General features: G+C 42.7%; 1 protein-coding gene across 5 annotated transcripts in view; it reads left to right on the top strand.

The window, feature by feature from the left end:
* MYB (MYB proto-oncogene, transcription factor) overlaps positions 1-17,894 on the top strand; it is a 28,280-nt gene extending 10,386 nt beyond the window's left edge. For 2 of the 5 annotated variants that reach the window (XM_074537781.1, XM_074537779.1), the window contains 8 exons: positions 1,097-1,354; positions 2,396-2,761; positions 4,269-4,411; positions 5,023-5,137; positions 5,228-5,353; positions 6,031-6,141; positions 6,773-6,880; positions 16,456-17,894. In XM_074537781.1, coding sequence (XP_074393882.1) covers positions 1,097-1,354; positions 2,396-2,761; positions 4,269-4,411; positions 5,023-5,137; positions 5,228-5,353; positions 6,031-6,141; positions 6,773-6,880; positions 16,456-16,572 — 1,344 coding nt within the window. In that variant the 3' untranslated portion in view covers positions 16,573-17,894. The remainder of the gene's footprint in view (positions 1-1,096; positions 1,355-2,395; positions 2,762-4,268; positions 4,412-5,022; positions 5,138-5,227; positions 5,354-6,030; positions 6,142-6,772; positions 6,881-16,455) is intronic. The other 3 variants (XM_074537783.1, XM_074537782.1, XM_074537780.1) reach the window with 2 other exon arrangements.
* Positions 17,895-21,825: the final 3,931 nt, after the last annotated feature.

Below are 21,825 nucleotides of genomic sequence, written 5' to 3'. Positions count from 1 at the left end.
CCGTAACATGATGTAATATTGGAAATGTGATGATTGCACAAAAATTGAAAATCCTACAGACCTTTGATCAATAACAGGATCTGTGTTTCTGAAAGTGTGCAATGGTTCATGTGATGAAAATGTAGTGCCTGTGCATTAGATTTTTCTTCTCTGTTGCATTCTTTCCTTCTGCTGTGTTTTATATACTTCGTAAGCTTCAGACTTGGTGCATGTTTGAGAATTTGTTTTACTCCTCTGAATAATGTTAGATTCTTCATAACTGCATGTGTGGAGCAAGTGCTGGCTATTACTGAATTCTCATACTTGGTTGTATATGCCATTGGATGTTAATGCGTGGAAGCCCTTGTGTAACTACTTAACACCGTCGCCAAAGCCAAGAATCCCAAAATCATTTTTGAAGATAGGTGATAGCCAGCAGAATCTTCTTTTTTTTTTTTTTGGGCAATATTTAAATGATTAGCAAAAGAACTGCATGCATGATACGTTAGTTTGGCCACTTTTTAACTTTAGTTGATGTTTTGCAATTTCTTCTGTTGCATGATCACACTGGAAAGAAACTTCTGTTAATTTGTTCTTCTGCTTTCCTAACCACGTTGATTTGACAGCCTCTTCATTGCATTGGTGTAAGCTGTAGCATTAGACAGGGATAGCAGAAGAAAAGGAGATAAGCAGACAAAAGCAACTCTAACTCTAAAAACTTTTAGCCTCCTACAGTGCTGAGCGCTCAGTAGGGAAATCCTGCCATTTCTTGCTTCTTACAGAAAAGGACTTGCAGACACTTTTTGAGCACTTGGAGTAACAAAGTATGAATTGATTATGTGCTAGTAATGACATATGCCTATAATCCTGGAAGTAAATTGTGAGGTAACTTTGGGATAACAAATACAATGCCAGTATTACTTAAAACAAGATCTTGCACTGATGAAAGGAAACATCTTGACAATTGTTTCATAGGCATAAGCTTTTAGATGATGATGCAACTACTTTTATCTTTCCTCCAGTGGCATCTGACACCTTGTGCAATTTCATTGCTAAGTTCCTTCTGCCTTTCCCCCCTCCCTCTTCTTCTTTTTTTTTTGCCTTCTTCTTCCTTTAGACACAGAACCACACATCAAACTACCCCGGTTGGCACAGCACCACAATTGCTGACAGTACCAGGACCAGTGGTGACAGTGCACCTGTTTCCTGCTTGGGGGAGCATCACCACTGTACTCCATCTCCACCGGTGGATCACGGTTGCTTACCTGAGGAAAGTGCATCCCCTGCCCGGTGCATGATTGTTCACCAGAGCAACATCCTGGACAATGTTAAGAATCTCTTAGAATTTGCTGAAACACTCCAGTTAATAGACTCCGTAAGTAGACTCACCGCCTCAGGTGGATTTGTGCGTGGTCAAGGAGTAAGGGGTGAGGAGCTGGGATTGTCCTAAATGTGATTGTTGATTTTTTCCCCGAGTAACTTCGAGTTGCTTCAGGATCTGAAACTTATCTTCTGACATGACAAAATGCAGCTGCTTGTAAATGAAGCCCTCAAGCATGGATGCGTATGCTTTTTTTGGGTGTCTCCCTTTCCTGCTACATCTTGGAAATGAGAGTGTGAGTTTCAGCAAGGTGCACAGTAGGAGCTTGAAACAATATCTCAATTTTAAGTCTCCTTAAAATACAGTCAGAGATACCATGAAAAATTTTAAACAATGCGATCATATTTACTGGTATTTGAAGTGACACATGCCGTAGGTTTGGGTGTGGCCACTCATGTAGCTGCATCATCATCTAGAATTTTTAGTTACAGCCTCAATAGCTGCTTTTCAAAGTTTAAGGGACTTGTCCTGGTATATGTGAAGGACGGTAAGCACACATTTAAATGTCAAGTATCTAACTGACATTGACATGGACCTGTTGTCATTGTAGTCTCTTGGATGCTACATGTTAAGTAGCACATTGAATTACGTTTGTTGGTGGCAACCTCCTTCAGAAGCAGAGGTGTCTGCTTCATTCGGTATCATTTCCCTTTCAGCACATCCAGAGCAGCTTTGCATGTTAGGAGGAGGCCAGCCTTGGTCTACAGCACACATTTTTTTGTAACAAAAGTCACCATCATCATACCAAGCAGAAAACACTGTGCAAGCAAATAGTAAGGACATAATTTGACTCATTTGTTAGGGACTGTTGCCAGCAACACTACTAGGATGTCAGACAGTTTGATAAGATCAAGGTATGTATTGAAAACACAAATTGTGTTCACAGTGTTGCTGCTCCCATGAGCAGGGTCAGGCTGAATTGAACTGGGGAAGACTTTGTTGTTGTTGTTGGTTACAAACATATCCTAGCGCTGTATTTTCATGAGGTGGCACTATGCACTGTCTTATAGCTCCGTGCCTCCCACGTTGTTTCAGGATCCTTCATCATGGGGTGATCTCAGCACTTTTGAATTCTGTGAAGACACAGACACTCCGGCTAGCAGAGCTCCCCCAGGCAAAGCCGCACAGCTTCAGCAGAGAGGGGCCAGTGCTTGCAGACCGCAAGGACAGCCCACCACAAATTTGAGCAAAGTCATGTCGAGTCAGGGCTCTCTTGGCTCACCAAAGACCTTATGTGCCTCCCAGGGCAGCGCGGCTCCGTGGCTCCTTCTTCGCAAAAGGAGAGAGCACTGCGGCCCCTCAGCCAGTGGCCACGGTAGCGCCTTGGTCCGAGCTGATGCCAGCAGCTCAACTCCTCCTAAGCGCTCCCCTGTCAAAAGCCTGCCCTTCTCTCCCTCGCAGGTAGATCAAGACTTCTGCACAGATGTTACTAATTCTCAAAAGTCACCCCAGCCTTAACAATTTAGAAACTAATCCTTTGGAACAAATGACTAATTACCGTTGTGCTTGTTGATTTCACTCCGTGTTTGAATCTTCTCACTGCTCCTAGTGCTCACTGCTGAGTTTAGTTAATCAGCAAGCTAACTGTTGATTTTTGACTTTTAAATTCAGCTGTGGGGCATGGTTTTTTTTGTTTTGGTTTTTTTCCTTTTTGAATCTTTTTTGTAGGGGAGTGTGACCCCTTGCTTTATTCTTGCTGCTAACTCAAGCTACTAGAGTTTAACATTTCTGATCATCTGTGATACTTTCCATCTCTGTCCACTTACAGTATGATTCATTGACCTAGAAAACCCCAAACTACATTTAAATAGCATTCAGGTTGTGAGACAAACTGACAACAACCAGAAAATTCAAATCACACTTGCCATCCTCTGCCCAAGCCATGAGAGTTGGAATAGGAATGAGGAGGAAAATGGCCTGTTAAAATGGCCTGGTTCAAATTCCCGATGATGGTTGCTTTGTTTCACAGCTGTAGCACTATTTAAAAGTGTTTTGGATTTTTTGTTTGTGTTTGTTGGTTTGCTTTAGTCTTTGATGTCAAAGAAACACTATTTGATGAAGGAAAAGATTTCATGTAATGATTTCTTGCTGTATTTCCCATTACCTATTAGCTATTTTAATCATATGTCATTTTTCCAGTGAAAGCCAGATTTTCTTACATGCCACATTTTTATAAAGTGACAGAATCTTGAAGGGAATACATTGAATTGTTGTCAGAATAAAGGATACCACTATGCTCACAGATTTGTAGACTAGAAATAGAAACAATATTTTAGGTTACTAGGTATGATAAGAACACATGCAAGAGCAATTTTCTCCAAACAAATAGTGCTACCTCTTTTTCAGTCAGCTGTTTCCATTCCAAAGTATTCCACGCATCCGTCACAGGTGCCAGCTTTCATTTTATACTCTGAAAAGGAAGTACTTTCTTTTGAGAGAGATGATAGGAAATTTATTTTCCTGTCATCAACACTTTCACTGCCCTAAAAGCTCCTAGATGCCCTGTATAAATATTTGTGGAATTTAACTCTGTTTCCCGTGGGTTTGTTTTTAAATATGCCTTGCTCATTTTCACCCAGTTTCTTGGGCACACAGGTCTCAATTAAAATTTATTTGGAGAAAATCCAAATCAGGCTCTGAAAGTGGTGGAAAGATTTTCTCATTGGAACTCAGTGTCATTTCCTTTAGAATTTCCCTCTCAAGCTTCCTGAGCCAAACCATTGAGTATTTTTTCACAATGTAGTCAGGTAACCCACATACCGCTACTCGTATCATAGGATCAGGAACGTGACTTGTGTCAATCACAAGAAAATAATTTATTTTTCTTTTGTTGAATAACATCAGCTTAAGAGTTCAGCCATGTAATCTGGATGTTCCTGTTAATTTTTTCTTTCTTCAACACGTGCAGTTCCTAAACACCTCATCCACTCACGAAAACTTGAACCTGGAGAACCCTGCACTTACCTCCACGCCGGTGTGTGGCCATAAGATGGCAGTTACCTCCCCGTTCCACAGGGACCAGGCTTTCAAAGCTCAGAAGGAAAACCATGTGTAAGTCTCTTGTCTTATTGAACTCCCAAGGGGCCACGTCTTCACATCTGCATGCAACCAACGTGCTGGGTCAGCTTTGTATGCTTTGGGCTGTGAGAGGGTGGGTTTAAGTTACATACAGGGAAAGAGTTCTTCACTGAGAGGGTGGTGAGGCACTGGAGCAGGCTGGCCAGAAAAGTGAATGGCCTATCCATGGATGAAGCCCTGGGTAACTTGATCTCATGGAAGGTGTGCCTGGCTGTGGCAGGGTGTTTGGAACTAGATGATCTTTAAGGACTGTTCTAGCCTAAAGCATTCTATGATTCTCTGCTTCCTGCAGGGTTGTTTGCTCACACATTCAGATTTTTCTTAGTTAGGAGTAAAAGTTCCATTTTATTACTATTGGGGTAGGTTATTAAGCCATGCATATACGTTCACCAGTTTTTAAAATAAAGCCATTACACCTTATTACGGTCAAAGAGATGTTCTGCTGTAAAAGCAAAAGGGATTATAGGATGATAGGGAAATATTTTCCAAAGTCTTACAACAATACTGCCTCTATGCATGCATTTCTGTAAAGAGCTAGTATTTCCAAGCATCTTCCTTTAAAGTTCCTCTCCTTCTTTTTAAAGTTTCAGGACTCCAGCAATCAAGAGGTCGATATTAGAAAGCTCTCCTAGAACACCCACTCCATTCAAAAACGCACTTGCAGCTCAGGAAATCAAATACGGTCCTTTGAAGATGCTGGTAAGAAGGAAACAATGATAAAAGTTGCTTTGATATTAGTGCAGAGGGATGTTCTGGGACTTGGATCTAATGTTTCTTTCTTTCTTTCAGCCTCAAACTCCAACTCATCTTGTAGAAGATCTGCAGGACGTTATCAAGCAGGAGTCGGAGGAATCTGCAATAGTTGCTGGGCTACATGAAAGTGGACCCCCTTTGCTGAAGAAAATCAAACAAGAGGTAAATCTCAAACTTACCTGAGGCAATTTAATTCAGAACTCTTTGCTGAGAAACTTATAGCAATGCCTTTTCTATTAAATAGCTGTGTCTGTTTTTCTTTCATGTGAGCCCCAAGATCTTAGTGTCGGTTCCATATAGTACACTAGGCATGTGTAATTCATCTCCCATTGATTTCCATAGAAGTCTTTCTGCTGTTTTCAGCAGGGGTTTGCTTGGGCCGTTCTAATGCAGTTTTCGTTTGAAACTTAAAAAGAAAAGAAAAATTAGACATGAATTTGGATTGAATCTTTCAAATATTGGTGAAAAGTATAGAAGAACCCCATGGGGACCAAACTCCATGGAGTGACTTAGAAACCTGAACATTTGAGGACATTGCATTATATTACTTTGTCACTAAAGTTCTAAAAATACATTTATTCTCAAACCTTTCTAGGGGATTAAACTCCTGAATACTGACAGAGCACTGAGTGCAAGTATTCAAAGTTTTATTAGATGGGGATTTTTTTGGAGAACCTTGAACTTTTTTCTTCTGCAAAGAGCAAGGCTGCTGTAAAAGATGTTACTGTAAACATGCATTATGCACCTCTGTGAAGAATATTTGTTCAATTTGTTAAGCAACTGACAGAAATCTCCTGGTCAGTTATGTGGTGGTTGAATCATGCCTTTTCTGCTTTCAGGTGGAGTCCCCAACAGATAAAGCTGGAGATTTTTTTTGCTCAAATCACTGGGAAGGAGAAAACCTGAACACTCAGCTCTTTACACCTGGGTCTGCTATGGAAGATGTGCCAGTAAGTTTTCACACCATCAAAGGAATTCTTTGTTTTACATCCCTGTTCGATTCTTAAATGCAAGTGAAAGAGAATATTTTTTCTGATTTTCTTCACAAGAAGGTTTTATTTCTTATTTCTGTGTCATTTTCCTGTACTAAGCATAAAAAGCAAAATGCTACTCTTAATTATCACTCTGATGCCTATAGAAGGTTTCAGAAGTTGCAGTCATTTTGCAGCCCACATACTTTGGAGGGCATGCACTTGAAGGATGCCTGCACCTGTGTGCAGAAATTACTGACGAGATCATGGAGTTAAAAACTGGTGAAAGAGAGAGAGACAATCTCTCTTGGTTTTTGCAAAGGAGACCTTGCATGAGCACAGTTCCCTTTGCATTGCCAGGGCTTATGGACTATTCAGTGTTACTCTTACTCTTGAACTTGGATTTTCACTGGATGGAAGACCTTTGCACAGGGCAATGCTCCTGCAAAGCCGAGTCCCAGGGACACCAGGCTGAGGTCTGCTCCTCATCTGTGGCTGTGCCCAGTGTAGCAACTTCTGCACTCAGCCTGAGTTTGCTTACAATGCATTCCAATTCAGGTTGTTCTCATGAGTTGCTGAAAACCTTTTTCTTTTTTCTTTTTCTGTTCAGAATCTTCTTACCAGTTCCATTTTAAAGATGCCTGTGTCTGAAGATGATGACAGTTTTCACAAAACAGTTGCAGTACCTAGAAACAGGCCACTAGCTAGTCCTCTACAGGTAATTATTCTTTGATAAAAGTATATAAAAATACATATATTAATCCATATATATATGTATTATATATATATTATATTGATTTCTCACAGGCTGATTTTGGGTATGGAAGAATGAAATGTTCAGATGAATGTGGCTGAGGGTCTCCCTTTGCCTGTGGAGCAGGAGGGCACAGTGGCTGCAGCAGAGCCAGGAAGCCAAACAGGGCCCAGCCCTGTGTGTGGGGTGTTGTAACTCAGCTGGGTGCAGTGTGGAATTGGTAGGACTGAGAATTAACATGGACCAAAGGATGTAGGCTTTGGTCCTACCTAGGACCAAAGACTATAGGCTTCTTGTTGGTGGCACTGCTGTTTTGGAGATTTTAGTAGTGTGTTGGTGGTGGCCAGAGCTTGTGACTGGCCTTGGGGTGAGAGGAGAGGCTCCAGCACTGCCTGGCTGGCGCAGGTGTGGGCAGTGCTGCCCATTCAGCCCAGCACCAGGATGGCCTTTCCCCAGTGAGGGCTAAATGTGTAATTGTTGTAATGTCAGTCACATGTGAGGCTGGGGTTTGTGTGTCTGTGCTTTTGCCAAGTGTTACCAAACACAGACATTTGCTGTACTTAAAACAGAGCTGCTGCACAGGGGCTGATCCAAAGCCCACCAAAGTCATTAGCAGCCAGTTTGGCAGCTCTTGTGTACTTTAGGTGAAACCCACAGCAAGTCATTCAGAAAACAAAACATAATTTCTGTATTTCCAAGATAGATGACTAAGTGATTTTGTAGCCCATCTCCACATGGAAGAAATAAAGGAAAGTGTCTCATTCCCCAGGGTGAGTCACTGTCAGGAAGGAGATTGTAACTCCATAGTTCCTGACTTTCAGACAGATAGTCCACGTGGCTAATCCTTTCTTTCCTCCCTCTTTCCAGAATTTACATTAGGGCTTATTTACAGTAGGAAGGAATGAGTAAAGGCTGGTTTTGATTAGGCATTTCTAGCCAGGCATTAAAAAAGGAGATAGTAAAATTTTACACGTCCCCATTTGGCACAGTTTGCCATGGAGTAGGCTTGTATTTTGTGCTGCAGAATCATTTGATGAAAAACAGCTTTGGAGAGCAGGGACTAGGACTCCCCTTGGCGTGGGGGTGTCTGTGAGGGCCAAAGACTCAATATTGTTTATCTGCTGGTCCCTCATGAGCCGTGTTTCTTGGCTGCACTGTGGTAGACAGCCAAGAGAAGGGTTTGCAGGTCCACTGCCCCTGATCTAGGGCAGTATATAGGGGCTGAACTCAGATCCACCTCATGGCCAAGGAGCCTGGGTCTCCAACTTTGCTGGAGCTCCCTGGTGGGTGTGTGGGAGGACGCTGCTGGTCCCCAAGAGCTCAGCCCTGCTGTGTCCCAACAGCCAGACTCTGGCTCCTTCATACATTTAGGACAAGATTTTCAGGTAGCTAACAGCATGGGCTGTGTGTTGTCCTGTTAGTGGTAGTTGCCTGCACTCTGGCTGTAATAAAAGAGAAGGATCTGAGAGGTCTGTAAAATAGGATCTTTTGATCTTTGGTGTACTGGTGTTATGTTTCCTGCTATCTAAAAATATTTTCTTTACAAGCTGCTATAACCGAAAGGGCTTGTTTAACCTTCTGTCCTCGCTCATGCTGATTTTGTTCAGGAAGTTTACACGAGTCAATTTGTGGATCATTCTGGATTCAATTCTTCAGTCCTTGCTCAGGAAAACCATGTTAAAAGTCAGGTATGCTCATTGTTTGGATAAAGAGGACCTTTTCTTAAGTAGGAACTGAGTTAAAAAAGGACTTCCCAACTCCTCTCAGTGTTTAAAGTGTGTTGAACTGAAAGAAAAAGTAGTTGTAAAAAGCCCCAAAATGAATAGTTAGTAGGCAGCTTCTTGGTGTACTAGTACGAAGGTAAAATTGTTCTCTCTGCTGGTGGAACATTGAGCTTTTCAGCTGAAATGTAATCTTAAATGAAGAATGAGGCTTGGGGTTTCTGTGATGGTGGCACAGACAGCTTTTTCAGAATGAAATGCAGACTTTTTCTAACAATGCAGTATTGTCTGCCAATGGCTGCACTCTCTGGCTGGGACTTGGTGTGGTGGTTAAAAGGAATGGTAAAGCTGCTTGGCTTCATGTCAGAGGGGAGCAGTGTGGCTGTGTGCAGCTCCGAAGGGATGTGTAGTCTGGCTCTGCTTCACACCAGAAACTGCTGCTGCCCTGTCCCTGATGCTTCCCCTCCTCCACCCCAGTGTAAATGGGCCCATGTGCCTTGGGCATGGCATGTCTAAAGGGTGCAAAGCCATGGAAAAAGTTTGCCTTTGTGCTTGTTGTTGTTTTTACTGTTTGCTTTCTGTCCATGAGCAGAGTTTATCACATTATTGTCCTGTGCTTTCTGCTCTGCCTTGTTCAGAGTTTGGTGTCTCACCCTCCTACATGAGCACATGCATGGACACAAACAAATAACTGGACTAAATCCACTGATCCCATGAAAGCAGACATTAAGCATGAGGGAATTCATGTGGGTGAAATTTAATTGTGTCTGCATATGTTGACATTGCTGCAGTTAATATTTTGGGCCTGATCCAACTATTCTTACTTAGGCAAATTCTCATTGACTTCAGTCCAAGAAAGAATTACAGCAATCTCTATGCCTTGGGATCTGTGCATGGAAAGGGAAGAGAGAAACAAAGACAGCACTAAACTTAGGGGTTTGTTTTAATATGTTTGGTTCCTAAAATTCCATTTTCTTTTAAATTTGAACTTGGAAAAGAGGGAGGCAGTATATTTACCAGCCCACAGTTTTCCATTGCTTTAATAATTTGCACTACATTTACACAAAGATATTTGGCTAGGGATAAACTGATCAAAATCCTTGATTACTTATTGCTTTACTGTTAAACTCCAAAGGCAAGAGGAGAAAATGTTCAAACACATCTCTAATGATATTTTTTACTGCATTTGGGTACATGACTGATCATATGCCATTTAGTAAATAGCAGCTGATGACCATATCAGATAGCACAATATGATTCACCATCACTTAGCAGGAACAGCATGTTGCATCATTTGGCATGTGAGGTCAGTTAGCTCCAAACTCACTGGAATTTGGTGCTGTCAGTGTTATATAGAGCAAAGGGAGGAGAACCCTCTGTAGACCCAAGAGGCATTTGGGCTTTATCCTCATTCAATCCCCTCATAAGTTTCCCCAAGACATTGGATGTAAAGGCAGTTTTGTGTAAGGCCTTCCTGGTAAGGTGTGGAGGTTCAGCCAGCTCTTCTGTCCTATGTGACAAATCTCATGGTTGTGCATTGATTATTATCAGACTGGCAGGAACAGGAATATCTCACCAAACCCACATGTTGCCTTGAGGTAGACTTGCTCTCCATTGCATGGATCCTAAATATTTCTGCTTTGCATGCATGGGGTTAGTTAAAACCTGTATTTTTGCACCCTATATTTTTGTCACTTAGCTGCATGTCAGGGAGATTTTGGTCTCACTAGCAACTTTTCCAAGGGTTAAGACTTTGAGATAACATCCTCCAATACCAAGACAAAAAGATGATCTGTACTGAGCATGTGCTTGAATTTTGCCTTGTAAGAGGTTACATAAAAACCTCTCTGTTTCTGGCCCTTCCTATGTAAGTTAAATTTTATTTCACATTATGTTCCATAGCAGTAGCGGTACATAAATCAAACTGTCCTAACATAGACATTTTAACAGATAGAAAAGTAGGCTAAATCACAGACCTTCCACCTAACCCTGCAGGCTATCAAAAGACACCATGAAATGGAGCCTTTTAAGAAAATAGCACTGCTTTGATATCTTCTTCCCCCAGTAACAAAGGAAACAACACAAGGCAGAAGCCCTGCAAGCTAAAGAGAATGTTCTTCAACCCCTAGCTCCTGTCACTTTCCATTTTTTTAACCACAGACTGACACATTTCAGCTCGAATTTCCACACTTTCAGCGGTGTATGTAGCCATTTTCTTCAAAGAGTAAGTTTAAAGGATTTTAAAACAGTTACTTGGTTAACCTTTTTTCAAGTGTTGGAGCTGTCATGAAGCTTAATTTTCTCAGTTAAAAAAGTGAAATGTTGTTTTATTTGCAGCTGGTTGTGAGACAAAATGGCCAGGAAGGCAGCATGGTCTCCTACAACAGCAGGCTTTCTCTGTTTTTCCTCCATGGCTTTTTGGGGCAAGAAGGTCCTGAAATCTCATATTTTTCTTTGTTTAATGAAGGGAGAGGGGGAAGCACGCCGTGTTTGAGATTTGCACAGCAGGGGAAGGTACCCCCACAGGTTTCTCTCACTGGTGCTGCCCCTTCTGTCCCCATGAGTGATGTGCACAGGAAGGAGATACGCTTGCCACAGCTGAGGGAGCCAGAGAAGGTTCAAAGTTACAGGCCAGTCATTGCAGGTTTTCCTCCCGGGTTAGCACAATTTGGGTTGCAAACAGATTGGAAGTTACAGCTGCCCTGAGCTGGTGATGGTCTCTCAGGAAGAAAAGTGACAACTTAACTATTAGGCACATAGCAGCAATGTATTCTGATCTGTGGGGGGGAAAAAAGAAAAAATTACTGGAGAGGAGAAGACCATGAGTTGCAGATGTTTAGCCCACTTCCATATCTTGTCCATTCATCTTACTTGGAAAGCTCATACGTCTTCAGCAGGAGTTTTACCTGAGCAAGACCTTCAGGATTAAATGCCATCAAATAGCTCTTTCAAGCTCTGGTATTGTGCTTCTAAAAGAAGCTAAAAAGCTGGAGCATCTTATTCTTTCACATTTAGCAAGCTGTATTTCTAAGTAGCTCGGAAAGCCCCAGAGTTTAGAAGTCTGGCTGTGCCCCAGAGGAAAGCCAGCAGCAGGGGTAGAAATAGTGGTCTGTCTTTGTCGAATGAGAGAAAAAAGTAATTTATGGTCACTTTAGTTTTTAATTAGTCTTTACTGTCCTGCCAGTTCTGCATCCTTACAGAATAGAAAGCCATGTTATTCATATGCTGTCTATTGTATTCTGCTAGGAGATGGTTTTGTTTAGTGCATTGTTTTACTGTTTCAGGAGTGCTGCATTTTTGTTGCAAGCCTTTTCAGTGGCACATTCTGCAGACAATCTATACCATGTAATCTAAGGGAAAGCTGGCAAGAAATACAGCTTTTTGCAGCAGGGAAACATGATAAGAGACCTAGTAGTCTGAGCATTTAAAATATTTTAAATACACTAGCTTTTTAAAAATTATTTTTAAATACTAGCAATGCTTGGCTAAATTAGTGGTGGTGTTTGTAACACCACTAGCTTTGCTGGGGTTGCTGAAGCTGCCTGCCAGCAGAGCAGAGATGTAAAATCTGTCTTCTAACACAGTTCTTTGCCCAAGGATTCCTACTAGACTTTCATCAGGTTGGGAGCTCGGCACTGCAGGACTGCAGCAGTGTTTGGTTTTGGCATTGGCTTCTAACACAAAAGGTGTTGTAACACAGGAACTTTCTTAAGCTGTAGAGACAGCACATGAAAAGGCAGTCTGGGCTACAAGAGCAGAAGGACTAGTTCTGTTAGAAAAGCACCTTTCCATATTGTTTTCTTCCCTTACTCTGGTCTGTTTTCTCTAGATGGTCCAAGTTTTTTATTTAAGGTGCTTTAACTGGATATCCCAGTTACAGCTTTGACAGTTTGTTTACAGTTCACATTTGCCTGAGGGCAGTTGAAGGCATATTACAGGATAAATAATGTAGTTTTGCCGCCAGGAGAAGGATGTACTGGTAGGATTATTGAGGTTAAAAAAAAAAAAAAGAGAGAAAAAGAAAAGGGACAGGGAGAATGACATAGCTGGAATTGTACCATGGATCTGTAATTTAATCCTATGGGAACTCGTAGTACTATACTTTCTTCTCCCCCTCCACGTCGTGATTTAACTTAAAGAGAGGGACTGCTGTGTTTGGAAGAGAAAAATACAGTGGAAGTATTGGCTGAAAAGGTTTAAATTCTTTTAATTGACAGCAAAATGAAGATTGGTCTCCTACCCTGTGAGGCAATGAAAAAATTGTGTATGTGGAAAGAATTTACTCTGGAAATCACTTTCACTTCCCACTGGCTAGGAATTTAGGTGCCAAAACGAACACCTCACTCTTAGATGACTGAATTTAGGCTGGATGAATCCACTGGATTAATTTTGGTGAGGTATGGGTCAGGCCTTCTGGCTTCTGGTTACAAAGATCTTGTTTCCATCCATTGGTTTGCAGAGTTAGACCTGTAAATGTGGTCAGGAGGATGCAATGAGCATTCTGCAACAGGAGTGTTCTGGCTGGGGTTTCTGTGCTGTTTTCCTGCATGCCTGTAGCCTTCTGCCTTGGCTCTCTTTCCTTCTGATAGATCTGTGGGGCACTGCTGTCTGTGGGGCACTGCCACTGTGCTGTAACAGAGCCCTGTCAGTACTTGCAACGCCGGTGTGGAAGGGGGCATTGTGGGATCCTTTTTTACCCTTTTTACAAGGAAATGCCATGGCTGTGTGTGACTAGGCCCTGCAAGGCACTCTGCCTGGGTTGCAGGACCCAGCACTCCCTGCCAGGGAGGGAAGGAAAACTGCTCCCATCAGGATGACTTTCACACGTGCCTCTGGCACTGCGCTACAGGGCTGGCAAGGCACAGGCATTGTGCTTTGTTTTGTGTTGGCTGATGAGAGTCAGGGCTTCAGACAGAAAATGTTTAATAAAAATACCCACTTAAATGTTATCTGAGCTCCCCCAGGGCAGAATGGAAAGCTGTGTTAGTAAATATGCTGCATCAGAAAACACACTCCTTTGGGTCCAATGCTTCTTTCTGCACTGGAGCAGAGCTCTCACCATCATCAATAAGATACAAAGTCAGCCTCTTTTTATAAGTTTGTCACAATAGGGAGGGAGGAAAAAAAAGTGTAAATAGTGTCATTTTCTGGGGAAAAGAATACATGGATGAAAACTTTTCTGTCCCTACAGCAAAGCTGAAGCTGTTTCAAGCAGGCTGGAGTGAGGGGTGGAACTGGTCCTCCTGTGCTGGCTGTGTCTGCTGCCCAGTGCTCCCCGGGGCAGCCAAGCCCAGTGGGAGGGCAGAGGGTTACTGCCTGCCTGAGCAGCTTCTGCCACACTGACAGCAGGGTAAAGATGAAGACCAGGCTTTCCATGGAATGAGTGACATGTAGCAGCCTGCTGAGATGTTGGTGATATCAGGATACTGATTTTTTTTTTTTCTACTAAGCACATGGCTGTTAATACAAAGAGCTCAGTGTAGATACTAACAATTAAGCCTAATTTATGAAATAGGGACACTCCTTACCTGAAGTTACTTATAGTTTCCAGAAATACATAGACAGACATACTGTGGCAAATGGACTTTTCCTTACATATTTTCAGTTATTTAAGGGACTGCTGATCTCTTATTTCTAGACTGGTGAATTGAAGCTTTGGGGGATGACAGGGAAATAGTGATTAGACACATATTTCTGTCCTTGGAAATTATGGATATATGGCAGCTATCAGGTGCTTTTGAGGTATACAGAACAACTCCAACTTCTAAGTAAAACCAATGGCTTTATACCAGGTATTAATTTGGTTTCTCATGCAAATGCCTCTAAAACAGCAGGGGAAAATATGCACAGGTGCCTGAGTCCCACTGAGGATCAATAGGGAGTTGTAGGTTCCCAGCTTGTGTAGGTGCCTTTGAAAAAGTGATGCTGGAAGCTGTTTAACCAAAACATAAAAGGAGCTGTGGTGTGTTGCATGGGGGTCTGTGGCACACAGAAAGTGTGTCACACCTGCTTTCTGGCATGTGCCCTTGCCTGAGCCACAGCACAAGGTACACAGCTCTAGAGAAGAGGTGTATGGCTTGTCTGTTCACTTCACAAATGCAGCTTTCCCACAAAAACTGCAGAAACTTAAGGATATGAGGCCTGACCTGGTTCTCCTTCAGAAAGGGAACTCCTACTGAAGTTCAGCAGTTTTGCTTGCAAAATGGCATCCAGGAGAAGAGGCAGCATTTGGAGCTTCCGTACAAAGAGAAGAGAAAGCCATGTCTAGGGAAGCCCAGCAGAAGTTTGCAGAGGACTAACACACTTGCTTAGTTATTCACTGGGTTTGTCCCTTTTAGACTGCAAGCCCTCCAAGGCAGGAACCTCGGTCCCTATGTTTGCACTGGTGCCCTGACTAGGGCATGTTACATGAAATTACCTGTATTTCATAGTTGCCCAGCCTTTTATTATCCATGTCTCAGATAACACTGTTTACAGTCAGAAGAACATTCTGTAAACATTTAGACCAAAGAATAATTTAAGGATCCTCTTGCAAAGTTAGCAACTAGAAGTTGGCAGAAAGAGCCATAGGCACGCCAGGACAGTTCTGCTCTTAGCAGATGGTTTACAGTCCACTAATTATGATTCATCCACTGTCCTAGAGGTTGGCAAGGCTTTGGACATCTCTTTAAGCAATGTAGTTATTGTGCTGCAAATATGATCCTTTTCAAATGCAATGGAGAACTGAGAAAGGTTTCTCCTGACTTGTCTTTACTGGTGGATCCTGAGCATACACCTTCTCAGTATTCTGCAGTGCTGAGATCCTCTTGTGGAAGGATAAGCACAATTGTGTGCATTTTTGGAATGTAGACTATTTGTACAGCTAACTGTGTGATAATAGAGGTTTTATTCAGGTCTTACAGAAAGTTTCAGTGTGGAAAGGCAGACACACTGGCTAAGTGAGAGAGTTCAAAAGAAAAAAATAAAAGTGTGTATCCTGGTAAATTCCAGGAGCTTTGAAATTTCATTGCTGTTTATAGCTCAAGGCAATGAGAAATGTCTCACATGTGTAGTGAGTAAATAAATAACAGCACACACAGCCCTCTGCAGATAGGTTTATCTCATTCTAGCATTATACTAAATGGTGTCTGCAACCTCCATAAATACCACAAGAAGTGAAATGGCTTGCACGATAATTAAAAAGCTGTTTCTGCTGAGAGTCAGGCCCCGCTCCCTCCTCCTTTGGCAGGGGAGCTGAGCAGTAGGGCGGGCGCTGATCGCTGCCCACAGGTGAGAGCAGCTTGGAGCACGGGAATCCTCGGCAGCGCTGCGCAGGCTGTGGAGCTTGTCAGCTCCCCTTAGGGAGCTCTGGGACAGAGCAGCTGCATCTTTAGATTGGAGGTTCAGCAGGAATTCGTGCATGGTCATAACATTGAATATTTTAACTGTGCACTGTAGCCTGTCTGTGCTCTGTTGACCATAAAGTTGGCCTGCCAAGTACGTTCTCGTTTAGATGTTCCTAAAGGATTAAAGGCAAGGCTGTAGCTATGGCCTTATAGAAAAGACAGTGGCTGAGAGAGAAGCAGGAAAGTTTGGATCTCCTGTGGTGTCTCCTCTGCAGATCATCTGGTCTATCTGCCCCTGTGGTCACTAACTGAGAAGTCAGGGTGACATTTTTTTGCCTGTTGTGTTGAGATTTCAATTTCTCAGGGGACAGGACAACATCCCACTGCCTGTTCATGGAACAGTTAATTGTGAGCGTGCCCAGCTTTGGCTGGGACTATGGATAAATCACACAGCATTCAAACTAAATGTGTGTCTCTCTCTCTTGTGATTCAGCATCTGAACAACACCTGGGAGCCGGCGTCCTGCGGGAAGATCGAGGATCAGATGGCTCTGCCAGACCAGGCGCGCAAATACATGGCCACCTTCCCCACCCGGACTCTGGTGATGTGAAAGGGTCGGCGCACAGAGAAGCATTATGGTTCTGAGAACACTTCACCTCCACTGGGAAATTCCTGTTCCTCTGCATGAGAACTTTTCATGAATGGGAGAAGAGCCTATCTTTGTTGTGGTACAACAGTTGGGAGCAGCACAAAGTGCATTTAGTCACTCAGCATATATATTCTTGTTGGATTTCACCCAACTTAAGAGTTTGTGTTTTTTTAATGATACTTGCCTAAATTATTAGGTATTGAGTTTGAATCGGTAATTAATGATCTTAAGTGCAGTCTTATAGTAAAGATAATTTTTCTTGTACTTTTTGAGATCAAACAGACTTAATACACCAGTATTGTTATTTCAGTGATGTGCTAGTCAGGGGTGGGGTTTAGTTTGTTTCTTTTTTTATTTTTTATTTTGTTTTGTAATAATAAAAGAGCAGGTACTCACACAGATATATTTTAAATCACTGAACAAAATGAATTGGTGTAAAATACCGAAGTGAAAAGCATTACTACAAACGCTTGTCTGTGCAAAAGGGGAAAGCTGATCAAGATCGTGAATGCTCAAACATCCATGCCTCTTGAAATACTCCTTTCTGTTTTGGTTCTAGGCCATTATACATTGTGTGTTTCTGTTGGGGGGGGGGGGGTGGGTAATTAGCTTGCTTTAAAAAATATTACTGTATGAAACATAGATTTATGAGAAAAATTATATTTTTATTCAGTAATTTAATTTTGTAAATGCCAAATGAATACTGTGTTTTGCTGCTACAGACCTTAGCGTGTAGACATGCTGCTAGTGTAAAAGGAGCAGTAGAGCTTTATATGGAAAGAAACAAATGTTGATGTTAGCTAATTGACTATGCACTAGCATTTCAGACCTTTTTGTTTTAATTTTTTTTTACATCATTTATATTTTCCCCTTTTTTTATAAGCAATATTTTTGAACACTGTTCTTGGGAGATTTTTATTTGTGTGGATGTGTTGTTTTGTTTCTCATTGGTTTGTAACAGCATGCATTGCACCTTCATATGTTTGGGAGAACACTGTCTTGTTCATGTTGTCTCTTTTGTTAGCTGGTTGTTCCCTAACTTGGGTCTTGTGTACTGAATCAGGTCCTTAGAAGTCCATGGTTCTTTGTACTGCCATATCAGATCTTTATTGATATGGCAAAACACTGATTTTATTTTATTTTTTTATTTTTTTGTGTTTTTATAACAGCCTCTGACTTTGCTGCCTTAATAGCATTTGGTGCAGCTTTATCTGCACTTAATTTTTTTATACAACAATGTACTGCCTTGTAGATAAATAAAGTGTGTTCTTTTTTTACTTAGACCTGCATGGCCTCCTAATCTTGTTTGTCTTCAGTTTTTTGGCGGTGGTGTTAATGGCAACAGTCAAGCCAAGAAGGTTTTTCCCAGCCCACTTAGATAAGCAAGGAATAGAGTTTTGTACACTATAGCCTCAAAATCCTCGGTTCTTATTGATTGTTAAGGAAGTGGAAGGAACACAGCACAAAACATTGAGTACTGAGCATGTTGTGGTCTCAGAGCACATCTCTATTGACACCAAAGTCCAGGTCAGCTTCAGTCAGTGGGAGACTCACTGCACCTTTTGTGCAAAACTGCCCTTATCCCACAGTGCTGGCTAATTTATTTTTTCATCTAGGGACAATCAGGTCAGAAACCAATTGAATAAGAGAAAAATATTCTGGAGTTCTTGTAACTGTAGAACAGGCTTTTTTCCATGCTTGTCTTAAGAAAACAGAGGTGAGAGTATACTTTGAAACCCTGGTGCATTGTGCTTCACAGCAAATAATTGGACAGACCTGCAAGAGCCTCACACAGCTGACATCCTGAGGGTCTTTCAGCCCTAGGAAGGCTAGAGATAAAAGTAATTCCTGACAAAACAAACAAACAAATAAAAGGCATCCTGTCAGGAAAAAAAAACCATTTTATTGAGTAGCTTGAAAATAAATTGCAGAAACGTAAGTTGATGCAAGTGCTTCAAAGTCATACTGATATTCATGAGAGCAGACTTCAGCTCCGCAATGAAGGAGTAGCCATGTGTGTGCTGACCCCCAAAGGTGCCTTCCAGCCCTTTTAGCTCCTCACCCAGCACCAGCCCACTCCTCCCAGCTGAAGCCACACGCTGGCTCTCAAACCATGCAGTGCACAGAAAAGGAGAGGAGCAAAAAGGCCTTTCCCACCCTCTGCACAGGTCCCTGCTCGTGTGCTTTTGGCGTGAGAAGGGAGCAGTGCTTGCAGCAGCCCCCTCCCCATTGTTTGGTGTGCTCACATCCATCCCTCCTGAGTGGTTTGGGGGCCAGGAGAGCTGGCCCGAGGCCGTTTCTGAGCAGTTCCCCCCGGCAGGACCCCGGGGCCGGGCAGGGATCACTGGGAAGGGGAAGTCTGTGGGAGCCCCTGCCTGTGCCAGGGCTGCCGTCTCAAACCGCTTGTGCAAGGCCCCAGAGGCCTGCGGGACCCGGCCTGCGACCCGGGAACAGGGACAGGCCTGCCTTGAGGCAGGCCACACTGCTTAGGCAATGTGTTACAGCTTCTAAAGAGAAAAAAGGGGAAAAGAAAGGCCAGGCTTACAACAGGACTTCAAGGCAAAATTCCTGCCTTGTACAGCTCCAGTGGTAACTGCACAGATCCTGCATGAGTTTAAACAGTTCATTATCCCATGGAACTCAGCCTGCAGGTGCCCACAAAAAGAAGCGGACTTTTTTTGCCCTACACCCTCACTTGCTTTAAAATCCACTTTAAACATGTATAACTATGACAATAATTGTCTTCTTGATGGGCACACTTAGAGCTAATATGGAGGAAAATGTTTCTTTTCCCCATTTCTCGTTTGACTGAAAATGAAGAACAGTGAGTAGGTTCAGGCCAGTTTGTTTCTGCATGGATGTGCTGCCCAGCATGGGTGAAGGAAGAGGCTTTCTTTGGATGCCAGACTCAGGAAGCTGATGATTTTCCCTCCATCAATAGTGGCTGCATTTCCCTTGCAGCCAAGCACCACCTCCTACACACCTGTCTCACTGTCCGAAACACACATCTTCCAGAGGCCCAAGAGGAGTTCCACCTCTGGCAAATTCCATCTTGAGCCGGTCAGGCAAGAGCTGTCCTAAGACAAATCTGTGTAAATGGTCTTGGTGACTTGGTGTTGGTCTCAGCTGCCTGTCCTAGCAGTGGCCCTTTGCACAGGTGTGTGGCCGTCCTGGACACACTCAAACCTAGAGTAACCTGCCTAAGTGAAAGGAAAGCAGGTTCAGTCAAGTTCTCATTTAATGGAGAGTAGATATTTAGCTCAAATTCCTATTAACCTTTTCATCCTCTGTAATTATAACTTAATAATGTTGTCAGTGGGAATTCTTTTCATTTCTGAAAAGAATTTAAATTACAATTTCAGCATGTGCTATTAATTAAAAATGAAGAGGCAAAGGAGCCAGGGCAAAAACAATAGTATCTGAGTGTGTTTCCCAGCTAATTCCCTGTCATTCTTCAGCCTTCTATGCAGGGAATCCTGGGGCTTTGACTCCCACAGGTCTGACCCATGTGACAGCTGTAAGCCTAAACTGAAAAAGGGCCAGAGCTTGAATTGTTTTAGGAAAAAAATATTAGAGCTTGAATGAAAGAGCCAGACTTTGTAGTTAGGAGCCAAAATAAATCTGCTGAAAGTAAAGCAGAAAGCAAGCAAGGAACTGAATATTACATAGCATAGAGTGATCCTTCAAAAAAGTCAGGTTTTTTTCTCTGTATTTGTAATGTTGATCCTTATCCATGCCAGCTAAGTCAATGACAATCAGCCCTCCCTAGGCCCACACAGGCAGGCACACAGGCAAAGGATATTTCTGTAACATTGTGATGGGAGCATCATAATCATAACCTCCTCTTAGTCCTGCCACACTTAATTGTATTTCCACCTCATCCCTGATCTGAGATAGGTGTGATGGCAAAGCACAAAACAAAAGGCTTGTTCCTAGAAATCCATTAAAAATGTGTTGGGGTTTTGTTTATTGGGGTTTTTTTTGGTTATTTTTTGTTTTGAGTTTTTTGGTGGGGTTTTTTTGGTAGTTGATTTTTTTGTGTGTGTGTGTGTTTAATGAGCATTTTAAAAATATTTCAGTTCGAGAAAGAATGGTTTTGAGGCGCTGGTCTGCATTTTGCCTGTGTCCTTGTTTCCTAGCATGGGTGGAGTCAGTCATGAGAGCAGACATTGCTCAGGAGCAATGGTGGAGTTCTGCCTGGGTGGCCATGGAAAGACACTGGTCACATCCTTCAATCTCCAGTCTAATGTCTTAATTCAAAAGGAAGTCATGCTTCCTGACCAAATGCACTTGTTCCCTTTGTTTGTCTCTTTTCTTTGAACTTGACTTTGATGTCTCAGCGGTTTTCACTGAAGACCCTGCTACCAGCACAAACTTGTTTGTGACTTTTTTGCTCTCAGTGACTGCTGGAGGTGAGATAATGAAGATATACCAGAGAGGTCCACATTCTGCCTTCAGCTGTGTTTGCAAGCTGGCAGTGGTTAAACAGCTCATTGTTAAGGGCTGCAAAATGTATCTACTCTGCTATTATTTTTCCATAAATTATTGGTGATCAAGTTGTTGAGTTTGTTTTTGTTTTTTATCCCTCTTGATACATGACATTTCTGGAAGGCATTTTTCCAATCCATTTGAGTATCAGAATGATTGCTGAATTTTTAATTGCTTTGTAAAACAGCCTCCACTTCTCAGGCTGCGCAAATCCACATTTACAGCCTAGCTCGACTCACAGCCAAGGAAATTTCATTTCATGAGAAAACAACTTTTACCCCTTGATTCAATCCCTGCCCATCACCACAGCTCCAAGACACGCTCTGTGCACACATCTGTCAGAGAAGCGAAGACGGCGAAGAAGAAAGTTTCAGGAAGCTCTCCCCAGTCAGGTTTCTACACTAACCATAGCGACCACCTCTACATCTCCCGGTTCCTGCCAGCCCAGCTGCAAGCCTGCCGCGGCCCTCCCGGCACAGAGAGCCTCCAGAGAGCCTTGAAAGGGTGCCTGCAGGTGTGCTTTCCTGCCCGCTGCCTCCCTCGTGTTTCAGTAACTCTCTCATCGTGTACATCAGCACAGGACTTATCTGAAGGTGCAGGGAGGCTATCACTTTTTCAGTGGTGGGTTTTTGATATCTGTGTTCCTACCAGCTCAAGGCAGAGACCTCTGAGATGCTGGCTCAGCCTTCCTGTAGAGATAAAGGTGCTGCTAGCCTGTGCTGCTGG

The sequence above is a fragment of the Zonotrichia albicollis genome, chromosome 3 (genome assembly GCF_047830755.1).
Source record: "Zonotrichia albicollis isolate bZonAlb1 chromosome 3, bZonAlb1.hap1, whole genome shotgun sequence".
Classification (NCBI taxonomy): Eukaryota; Metazoa; Chordata; class Aves; order Passeriformes; family Passerellidae; genus Zonotrichia; species Zonotrichia albicollis.
The sequence above is the reverse complement of the archived record's forward strand: the minus strand, read 5'-3'. Positions and strand labels throughout refer to the sequence as shown.